The sequence below is a fragment of the Cornus florida genome, unplaced genomic scaffold, assembly GCF_030987335.1.
Source record: "Cornus florida cultivar Cherokee Brave unplaced genomic scaffold, ASM3098733v1 CherokeeBrave_3.0.0_Hap2_Chr11, whole genome shotgun sequence".
In the NCBI taxonomy this organism is placed as follows: domain Eukaryota; kingdom Viridiplantae; phylum Streptophyta; class Magnoliopsida; order Cornales; family Cornaceae; genus Cornus; species Cornus florida.
Window position 1 is genome coordinate 56,535,938 of NW_026775581.1, and position 11,887 is coordinate 56,547,824.

Here is an 11,887-nt window from a genome sequence, read left to right on the forward strand (position 1 = left end):
CATCTCCACCGCATACTGGAGTTGAGCATTCACCTATACTAGCTCAGCCTACTCAGCCAGCTCATCTGGAGCGTGATAGGCCCGCGCCTAGATATGCGCACATGACGGTCAACCATGAGTCAATGTTCGACACGGCCTTTTTCTCTAGATCGGTCCTGACCCGATCCGCTTACCATGATATTATTCAGAGGGGCCTGGCCGCTATTCTTGCCTCCGTCACAGAGCCAGTCTACCCGCGGCTAGTACGGTTGTTCTACCAGAACCTCCGACCATCGCCGCGTACCACAGCAGAGCTGGTCACTTCTGTAGATGGCCATCCGATCACCATCACAATGGACTCACTAGCCCGCTCTTGCCGCTGCCCACACAGATGTCCTCCGGAACTTAAGGACACTTATCCGAAGCTATTCAAGCCTTCTTACGCCGACATGGCGGTTTTTCTTACAGGTCATCATGCCAGTGGCGAGACCTTCGCCACTCGGACATTCCTTCCAGATGACATTTGGTTCACCGATTCCGTTCTCTATCGGAATATATACATGGCGGGGCACAAGATTCAGAGGAGGGGCAATTATCTGACAGCCCTCTACGCTTTCTACACCAGGCACTGGGTGTCCATTCCCGCGCTCATCTGGAGCTTGATGAGGAAGCTTTATGACGAGTACATCAGCAAGGAGACGCCCGGACGGGCTAAGTCTCTTTCTTTTAGACACCTCATCACCCAGATTCTCATAGATCAGCACTACCCTATTCACCCTCGGGAGCACCCCGAGAGAGGTTCCTGTCACTTCCTGAAGAAGAACTGGGACAAGAGCTACCGATCCATCATTACTCGCCTGTAGGACCACGCAGTAGTGGCTGCAGTGGAGTTAGAGGAGGAAGAGGCACAAACAGCAGCATAGGTAGAGGCAGAGGCGGCAGCAGCAGCTCCCGCAGCAGACGACGCACCAGTCGATCCAACTGTCGAGCATATAGATATAGACTTAGAGTGCCCTGCAGATGATATAAAGCAGTACTCTCCAGCCAGGTCGCCCATTCATGAGCAGGAGCAGACTCAGGAGTTTTCTTCTGATTCATCTATGCCTGAGGCTCCAGATCTGACCCCCAACTTTCGAGTACGTCTGCAGACGCTTGAGGATGTTGTTGTTGCCATCCAAGCTGATCTCACAGCCCACAGAGCTGATTTTGCTACCTTCTGCACGGATGTCGCGACCATGTTCTGAGATCTATCCAGAGATATCCGCGGAGCCCGACCTGCCCATCCTACCTCATCCTCCTGAGCTCTCAGTCCTTTCTATCTCATGATCCCTCTCTCCTATTGACACTTTACTTTTATCACTGTACATTATTATTTTTACAGCCGGTCTGTCGGCTTTGATATTTCAGTTGTACCTGCACTTTATCTGTTTTATATATATCTGTTTTTGTTATGGATGTCATATGATTATATTCTCATATTTGTATGTTTGAATCCATTAAGTGCATCACAGTAACTTCAGTGAGAAAGTGCTACCCAATTTTCAGGACCACCCATATACCTCTCTCATTTCTTTATCTATCTATCCCATTTACACTTGTATGTTCACTATGCACTAATTATCCCATTTTGTTATCTGATGAGTTTATCCAAGTGTCAATTTTCAAGACCACAGTTCATCCCAAGTTTGGGGGGGCCATGCCACCCACTTCGGATACTTCAGTCCCGATCATTCTTGCTTAGTTGCACTGGTATACTCTTTCCCTTATTCTCTTGCACATTGAGGACATTGTGCAATTTAAGTTTGGGGAGGATGGTGCTTTGCAGTGTTAGCTTTAAATTTTGAAATAATTTTGAGCATGACTTGTGAATTTGAGGGATATTTCTATGATTGGTCCATATCTAGCTATGATTTTGATCTTTTGAGGACTATATTGCTTAAAATTTAAAAATTGCTTGACTTGAGAGTCCAATACTCCTTATATACCTTATGAATGCCATTTAGGAGTAAATTTTTTGAAAGATTGATATCTTGCTTGCACTTATAGTCCAAATCATCTTGATTTTGTGATTATTTTGAGATTCATTCTAGGATTCTACACTAGCACCGGCGCACACTAGCATTCATTTGTGGGGTACATGCTTTGTTGATTATTGAATTGGTTATATCCCAATTGAGCTAGTAGTGCATTGAAAGCTTTCATTCTTAATATAGGTGGATAACAATCCATTTTCACTAAGTAGCCGGGATTCTACCCTCATCAAGTACTGAACTTCTCGCGCCGAAAGGTGGAGGGCCCAAACTCTAGGTTAATAATTGAATATTAAAAAAAAAAAAAAAAAAAAAAAAGCAAAAGTAATAAAAAGTGAGGACTTTTCCCAAAAGGTGAGAAGTGGGAAATGATTAGATGGTTGTTGTCTTAATTTGTAGCCTAGTTGATTTGAGCTTGTAAGTCCGTAGGGGTATTTAAATACCTAATGCCCTAAAGTCGTCTGATTTGGGAGTCATTGACCTAACGCTCGACCTCATGAATCGCTAGAAAGCTTAATAGATCAACACATTGCACCATGCTTCCATCTTTGATCCTATAAAAATAAAAAAAAAAAAAAAAAATCGAGTGAAAAAATTAAGCGCACCTAGAACAATAAAGCTTTAATAAAAGGTTCACTTTTTGTCTTGATGATCGGTACTAGATTTGTGTGTTAGTTTGAGGGTAAGGACATGATTAATTCTTTAGTTCACTTAGATAGCAACACATTTGATGCCGGTCTACTCAAAAAGAATTCTAGAGTTGTTTTGATTTGCATGATCATTTTCTTGATGTGTGGAGGACCATATTTGCTTGCTTGATGTTGAAATTTTGGGAGATTGCTCAAAAATATTTGAAACATTGCATACTTGAGGTAGTTTTCTCCCAATACTTGTTTGCAATATTGGTACCTCTTTTGAAAGAATGAGCTTAATGTTTGTGGGTACCATTTCTAGAAACCCTCACGAGACTTCACTCGTCCACTAGGGGTAACCTATGGGTTTAAAAGGCTTGTTGCATATGCTAAGTGCAATCGTGTTCCCTACGAAAGTGGCGTTATCTATTTATTGTTTTCTAGATTCATACTTCTATAGTTGTTCGTTTCATTCCTTTACTTTCTAGTTCATTGCTAGGGACTAGCAATATTTAAGTTTGGGGGTGTGATGAGCGCTGAAAAGTGCGTATTTAAACCCCTTAAGCTTAGGCATTCTAATACCTTTATCTATCTTACTTTACCGTTTTAGATTGATTTCGTATTATTTCCATTTTCAAACACTTATCCCGAAAATAAGCTAACTCAGCTAAATAAGAGCTTAATTGAAGCAATTCTGGGATCAAACAAAGAAAGAAGCAAAGTGGAGAAAGAAGAAAGCAAATGAAGCCAAAGGTAGGAAGCAGCAAAGTTCGATCGATCCAACTTCAAGGTTCGATCGATCGAACAATGATCGATCTCAGCACTTCAAGATAGATCCAAGCCTTGGCCCAAAAGTATAAAGTCCAAAAAGTTCAATCGATCCAACACCACCCTTCTATCGATCGAACACTTTTGTCCTTATTCAAATAATTGATCCTATCCACAGCTATACCACCCACTAACCACTTTTGTCATTTTCCCATAAATATCTCCCAAAATATCTCGGATTTGTCTTTTCCCAAAAAGCTCAACCAATTAGATCGATCCAGCCTAAGTTCGATGGATCTCAGCAAGTTCAATCGATCCAAGTCCAAGGTTCGATCGATCGAACTTCCTCCAATGCGAAATGGTTAAATTTTCATCTCATTAAAAGTTGTCCTTTATCCAATCATTAGGGAATATTGTGTGCACGACCCCAGCTCATTTTGGGCATCATTTTGACCTACCTATATAAGGATAAGGATTGTTTTTTATAAGGAAAAGCCAATTTCATTTTTCATATCATCTCTTGGAGAGGAAGCATAGAGGAAGAGGAGGCTAGAGACACCATTGGAGTTCTTCATCAACAAGGAGCAGATTTCAACGATGGAGTTAGCCCTTAAGAGTTGGAGCAACATCACCATGAGTGGCTAGACATCCTCTTGGGACTAGAGTTAGCCCCAAGCATGCTTTCTATATCGTAATCTTGTGTATTATTGAGGGATTAGTGTTGTAATTCATGTTTTGACACTTTGATATATATAGATCTTATTTATTCAATGAATTATGTTGTTTAATGCTTCTAATTGATCATTTCATTCTATCCATATGTCTATGTATGCTAGAGTAGATGTTCATGTGCTTGTCTCTAGATTTTGTGTTATTGATGCATGTCTATGTGTATTGATGCTATAGATTTGGATATTGTCAAAACATAGTGCTTAAAGGAATACTCTTGTGATTCTCTTGATGGTTCATACTTATTCATTGATGGTTTGTGCCTCTCCCCTAGTTTATTTTCATGCTAGTAGTGTAGATATAGTGTAGTTATAGTGAAGTGTTAAATGGGAGGACAATCTATGCTTGTTGTTTGATGATCTAAGCTTTTGAATGCAAGTAGCATATATCTCTATCCTTGTGTTGTATTTGGATTGTGAGCTTAATTAAAGGATTAATGACTTGTTTTGATCTATTGTACCTTTCACATGTTATTTAGACAATATATGCTTCATTGCTTAAATATATTGTGCCTTTCACATGATGTTTAGACAATATATGCTTAACTAGTCATCATTGCTTGTTGAATCAACCACACACACACACACACAAATATTGCAACACACCATTTGCCCTCATTAGTCACTTGTCAATGGTATAGAAGTGCATTGCTTGGTGGTGATCTCTAAACCCCAAGATCTCTCTCTCTCTCTCTATTACTTACTCTTAATTGCATTCTTTGGTATCACTTAGTTGAATTTAGTTGCTCTCTAATCAACCAACCAACCAATTGTTTGATCACTCGACCTACTAGCCCTAATAACGATTCCACGACATTGTTCGATCCTCACAATCCATTGGGATGATCCCTACTCGCCCTAACTATATTTATAGTGAAAGGTAGATGTGGCTTCTATAAATGTAAAACTCTTGGCCCTCGCCTTAAAATCCACACACTCTTAAGCTTGATGTGTTAAGGCGGCACACTCGCATCAAAAACTAATGAAAATATAAAAATTACAATGTAAAGTATGAATCTCTCTACAAAAATGGTTCAATCCCTCTTTTATACAAGACTTTTTGAGCCCAAATAGGTCAAAACTCGTCCTAAGGATATCCCCTTTCAAGCACAGCCTGAGTTGGTTCGAAATGAGCTTTAGATCTGCTTTTGTATAGCTTCTGTGAACAGTTCGATCGATCCAACCTTAAGTGTGATCGATCACACATCAGGTTGTTGGATCGATCCAAGTTGGATCGATAAAACAGGAAATTTCCATCTTCAACCTCCTTTTGCTCCCATTCCTTGCTAAGACTTAGTTTGACTTCCTAAAGGCTTTAAGACATTGGAATTAGCTTGTTTTAGCCTTAAGCACCTGAAAGGGGGAAAAACGTAAAATAAGACTAAAGCGGGAAAATAAGATAGAATAAGGTCTTAATATACTCAAGATCAAGTGTTTAAATGCACACTTTTCAGTACTTATCAGTATAGTACGACACCTTTTTCATCACACATAAGCATGTTTTTAACATATCCTCATTCAATTATCAATCTAGTCACAAACTTGCATTAATCAATAAAATTAAAAATGAGTCAAAATAAGAGTACTCAATGAAAGACAAAGTTTGAGACATTAGAAATCCTTACCTCAAAGAAAACAACCAAACAAGCTCTTAAGCTAGGTCAAATTCAAAATTCCCTCAAGTGCTAGCAAATATTGGTTTCAAATGATAGCCCTAGTCAAGTACTCCATCTTTCCCTTCTTGCTTCTTTCAAATATTTTGGAATAAAATATGGTTGAAAAAGTGAGGATAAGCTTGACATTTCACCACTTAATTTAAGTGGTTTAGCCGACCGGGAGTATTCCTCCAAGTCTCGTTAAAGTTAGAATATATGTAAAATAAATAAAAAGAAAGTTACCATCAAATCCTACGTTTGTACTGTATATTGAAATACGAACAAACCCCAAAAAATATTCTTTAGGACCAATACATCCTACTTTTGAGATTTTTGTGTTTTTTTTTTTAAGTCCTAAATCAATAAATTCTACACTTAGACCCTTACTAAATTAGATAGTATAATTTTGCCAACTTAGATATAAAATCAAACTTTTAGATGATGCTAAACTGGTGTATTCTATACAAAAGTTTTTGAATTTAATGTAAATTATATTAATTATTATTTAAACTCATGATCAAATATTATCAAGTAACTAAAACTTAAACACATACTAATTTTTGAATAAATTTATAATTACAAAATTTTATTTCTATTTTATAAGGGTATAAGTGAAAGATTTAGTGACTTGGGACTTAAATGAAAAAAGAAAAAGAAAAATTCAAAAAGAAGGAATAGTACCCCTAAAGAAAATTTTCCTAATTTATTTATTTTTAATGAGAAAAGTTGGACTTAATAGTAATTTTAACTTAATTAAAATTTCATAGATGTCAATTTGTAAATGATCGCATAAATAGAAAAATTGGGGAAAAGTCTAACCACCACTCATTCTCACCCGGTTCGCAACAGAAATTTAAAGAGAAGCTGAAGAAGCAACCAAAATGCTTTTCTGCGCAGGACCTCGAATGATCACTCAAAATTTATACATCAAATCGATGGCCACTGATAAAAGTTCCAACATCAGTGGTAATACTACTACTCTTCCTCCTCAGAGAAGAACCAACATGTCCGGTTTCGAAGCTCGAGTCTCTCTCGTTCTCGCTCTGGCCGCCCAAACCTCTTCTCTCTCACAGCGACGTAAATGTCATCATCTTTTGCTATTCAATTCCAAAATCAATTCAGTACTTCTAGTTTTGGTTGTGATCTGTTTCAATGATATATATTTAGGCCATCTATGTTTTTCAATTTATTGCAGTCTTGATGGATTTGGCCACTGAAACAGCAAAATATGTGTTTCCACAGAGAAGGTTCGAGAGTCGGAATTTAGAGGAAGCTTTGATGACGGGTATGTTATCTCTTTTGATTATTTATTGTGATTTTTTTTTTTTTTTTTTTTTTTTTTAATGAATTCGTAACTCGTATATATATATATATATATATATATATATATATATATAATTTCTTGGTACCTTTTTCGATTATTTGTTGTGGTTATCGGCTTTTCTTTAGTTCCGGATCTTGAAACGGTGAAATTCAAGGTTTTGAGCCGGAAAGATCAGTATGAGATAAGAGAAGTTGAGGTATGAATTAGTGCTCCTTTTTTTTGAAATTTTTTTTTTTTTTTTTTTTTTTTTTGCAGTTAGTCTCTTGACTAGGGCTATGTCCTTAAATATAGCGAAACGATTCATGTAGTGAATCTCAAGTAATTGGGAAAAGGCTTGGTTGTTGTTGTTGTTGTTATTATTTCTGTTAGTATAATTTAGTGCATCCAACAGGCACTAAGTACTATTTCCCATAGATGCTGATATGGTGCTTGTAGAATTGCTGAGTGTGTTTCCTATAATACTCTTAACTGTTTGGGTTATTGATAATTCACACTATTGGTTAAAGGGCACAATGCACGAGAATCTAGTCATTGTAGAGTTTGAGGAGGATCAGGTGTATTTAGTCTTACCTCCGCATACGGAGAAGCTTTATCCTTGTTTCAAAAAATAGATAAATGATTTTTTCATGGAAAAGAGAGACAGAATATAGAAGAAGTCAATGAGTTCATCCCTTTAAGATGGTTGATAATTTTTGGATGCATCTTTATGTTGCTTGTTTCTGTGAATGATAATTTTTGGATGCAACTTTAAGTTGCTTATTGTTGTCAACCCTTGCCTGTTATAGTAATGGACAGCTACTCTGTCACGACTTGTCCCACTAAGTACCATACCACCCTGTGTACGTATTGTCTGCTTTGCACACTTTTCGTGCTGACCAAATGCGTCTGTTACGACCTATCCCACCTTGCGTAGTTACTGTCCGCTTTGCACAATCTCCGTCCTCATGCCTTTCAAAACCCGTCTACATAGTTAGGAGAGATTCACACATGTAAGTCTTAATAACCTCTCCCTCCAGGCAATATGGGACATCACATACTCTCTCCCCTTAATTTTTTTGGTTAAATGTGCTTTTGAGGCGTTTTGCCCCAGTTTCTTTAGCGTGTTGTCCTCATGTTCATATGTATCAACTAATTAGGACTGTAATTGTGAAGCAGCCTTACTTTATAGCTGAAACAACAATGCCTGGGAAAGATGGATTTGATTTCAACGGTGCATCGCTGTCCTTCAACGTATTAGCTGAGTACCTGTTTGGTAAGGTACTTTAACTGTTCGATAGAGCTTTTGAGAATAAAATCATTTCCATGTCTGAATCTAATGTAGCTAATTGTAATGTTGTTTGCTTATTTACTTAACACACTGTTTTCAGAATACAACAAAGCAGAAAATGGAAATGACAACACCAGTTATTACTCGCAGGATTCAAGCTGATGGGGAGAAAATGGAAATGACAACACCTGTGTTCACCAAGAAGGTAAGTCTTTTACATGGACACCTACTCAGTATTACCTATTGCTCATTTATTAGAAATGACTTAGACCATATTATTAGTGTATAAGAAAATCATCATCCCTGTCCCTATTAAATGATCGAAAGCTTTGAGGACCCATGGTTTTCACTTGGATTTGGCATAAATTGCAAGCCCGGTTGAAATTAGAATGAATTTATTCAATTTTGAAAACTTCACAAAAAAATAAAAAATAATTTGCATATTTCCTTTCCATTCTTATAGATAAGGTTCAAAGTTAAGAATATCAAATTTTTAATTGGTTTAAGATGATGTAGGCTCAATAATAACATTACAATCTAAATCATGGATTTGTCTCATTCACTTCGTTGATATATATATTTTTTAATCACAATTTTGTTGATTGGATAATATATGGCTCATATATTTAGCTGACAGCCTGACACTAAAGAGATCTCTGAAATTCCAATGCTTTGCATTTGCATCATGTTGTCAGCTGCCTCTTTTTCATGGTAATTTCATATCATTTTGAATGATCTGACATGATAATCAACATTTTATTTATTGATGTTTGATTGTCTATCTGATATGGTCAAACTATAATAATAAAAAATAAAAAACAGCTGCCAACTCAGTTTAAGGGGCAGCAGTAGGTCAATTTGGTAGTTAAAGTGTACTTAATCAAATTTCTTTTTCAAATTTAAATATTTTTAGTTTTGTCATCATGATCTTATCCAGTTTTAATCTTATTCAGCTGAAAGATCAAGATGGGTGGCAGATGTCTTTTGTCATGCCTACTAAGTATGGTTCTGATTTGCCATTGCCAAAAGATCCATCTGTGAGGATCAAAGAGGTGCCCGGGAAAATTGTTGTGGTTGCAGCCTTCTCAGGTTTGTTCTTCCCTCAAACCAAAAAGCTTTAAACATCAGGGTTAGAGAGGGGTATGTGAAAGTCTATGATGTTTTCCTTGATTATTATCATCTGATGAATTTAAAACTTAATTCTGCATTTAAAATTGACATTAGTGATGAGTTTGTCCAAAAATTAGAACAGTGAATGTAAATAATTTATAATTTTGGATCATTTGTGTAATATCAATGCATGTGAAGGTCTGCATGAGTTATATATATTCATATGTGTGTGTGTGCATACATTTCAATTATGTGATTGAGAATTCGAAAAAAAAGAATTTATTGTATGAGAATAGCTATGAGCTATCACACAGCACAATTTTTCATATTTTGGTAAGATATAACTGAAAGGCATATCATTAGATTGGATGAGTAAAGCTTTTTGCTTTGCTAATTTGTGGTGTGCATTGAAATTCAAGTCACCAACAGTATGGCTAGAATGACATGTTAGAATTGACTTGGCCAGGCTTTGTCACTGATGAAGTAGTGAAGCGCCAGGAATCAACATTACGGAAGGCTCTGAAGAATGATACTCAATTTCAAGTAAAGAAGGATGCATCAGCGGAAGTTGCACAGGTATTTTTTTTTTTAAAACAAAATATCAATTAGAAGACCAAAAAAAAAAAAAAAAAAATCTTCGGATACCCTATGCATTAATGTACAGAATGCTGCTTTGAATGACTTAATTTATTTGCATACATGGCTGCAGTATAATCCACCATTTACACTCCCTTTTAATCGTCGTAACGAGATTTCTCTGGAAGTTGAAAGGAAACAAGAATAGCCCCCACACATGGCGCGAATGTTATATAGCAATTGTAGGATACCAAATATATACCCTGTCTACTGCCAAAAAACTTCTCACTGGATATCATCTGAGTCAGGTACGATTATGTAATACATGATGTAATTACCTGCAAGTAATGACGATGATAATATATATGAAGCCTTTGTGATAAGAAGATTTATACTGTATTGTTCCGACATCTTTCATCGCCTCAATAGTTTTTTTTTTTTTGGTATGTTTAATCTTTCATGGATTTGTTAGTACGTAAACTATAGGAAAATAAATAAATAAAATTGTTCACTTCAAGTATGCTATCTAACAGGGCTTCCAGACTTTACAATTTCCATTGCCATCAGACCTATCCAACCAATACTTTGTTTGTTTCTTTCGAAGTTGAGAACTCACGCCACTGATCAAAATTCCTCCTTTCCTTAGCATCACTTCCTATTTTGGACTACTCACAACAATACTATCATTAATTCTGATGTTATGAACACGGAAGTTGAATGATTACTCTGTAAATTTTGGACTTTTGTAGTTATGACTATGATAAGAACTATATATTATGGTCCTTCGGACATTTGGGGATATGATCCAAATTAAGGCTGTGGGATGATGAATGGACACAAACTCCTAGGTAATTTGTATCAAACCGCGGTCCTCATGTCATATATGTAGCGTGCACATCATGCCATGACCGTTGTAACTCACGGCACTCGTGTATTGCTTCAGAATTCACTTGACCTTGGGGGTATGTAGTTTGGCGGCTTTGAGTTAGAGGTTTGTCAAGACACATTAGAACCTCGCTATAGCATGTACTGCAGTTAATTCTTTTGGATGTGCTTAGATCGTGTCATGACTCGTGACCAAATAGCCCAATGAAGGACACATGACGCTTGGACCTTTGATTAAAGGGATGGCAGTTGCCTCCTGGTCCTTTGTTGTCTGGCTATTTGCTCCAGCTCTCACCCTTCCACAGACCTCTAAGGTCTCAACACCCTTCATCTATTTGCGAATTCTTTTCATTTACGTTTGTTTGTCTCTCGAACTACTACACTGTTTAAGGTTGTTAGAAGAATAAATGTGTTGTATATGTAGCTCAAGATCTCGTATCTTTTCGTCCATCAGAATATTGATATTAAAGTCAAGCTCCCTCTTGTAGTAAGCAGTTCTCTACTTGTAGTATTAGCTTTCAAGAACTAGATATGGAAAAGCAAACCGTACTTCCGAGTCAGAAAAATATTCCCTTCTCATTCTTTTGAAGTCTTGAAATTCTGTCCACGGAGTCTTAAGCTCTCAAGCAGAAAGGCCTTTGATCTTCCTCAAAATATTTTCTTTCTTTTTGCAACACTACAGCTTCTAGATTAGGAAAAGAGAGGGAAAACCATGGATGATGGCTGACGTGGCAAACGAGATCATGCCAATTGTCCTCACAATGTACGTTTTTACGGCATACCCAAGTATTCTCTTGGTTGGCCCCTGGGTATATAAGCGCTACGTGCAGTGCAGTCATATTATGTACATTTTGTGAAGCTTTCCAATGACAGTCTCCTAGAGGCACTGATTTGTGCACACATTTCTTCAGTTTGTGAGGACAGGTGCTACAT

The 11,887-nt window shown here is 37.1% G+C and overlaps 1 protein-coding gene across 2 annotated transcripts; it reads left to right on the forward strand.

The window, feature by feature from the left end:
* Window positions 1-6,596: 6,596 nt before the first annotated feature.
* LOC132283028 (heme-binding-like protein At3g10130, chloroplastic) lies at window positions 6,597-10,477 on the forward strand. Of its 2 annotated transcripts, none has more exons than XM_059784895.1 (8): window positions 6,597-6,869; window positions 6,988-7,077; window positions 7,242-7,312; window positions 8,269-8,373; window positions 8,484-8,588; window positions 9,337-9,472; window positions 9,960-10,069; window positions 10,203-10,477. In XM_059784895.1, exons 1-8 carry the CDS (start codon window positions 6,674-6,676, stop codon window positions 10,275-10,277), a joined length of 888 nt encoding a protein of 295 aa, XP_059640878.1. In that variant the 5' UTR covers window positions 6,597-6,673; the 3' UTR covers window positions 10,278-10,477. The 2 variants fall into 2 exon arrangements, with proteins under 2 accessions (XP_059640878.1, XP_059640879.1); XM_059784896.1 differs by having other exon boundaries at window positions 6,598-6,869; window positions 8,272-8,373.
* Window positions 10,478-11,887: the final 1,410 nt, after the last annotated feature.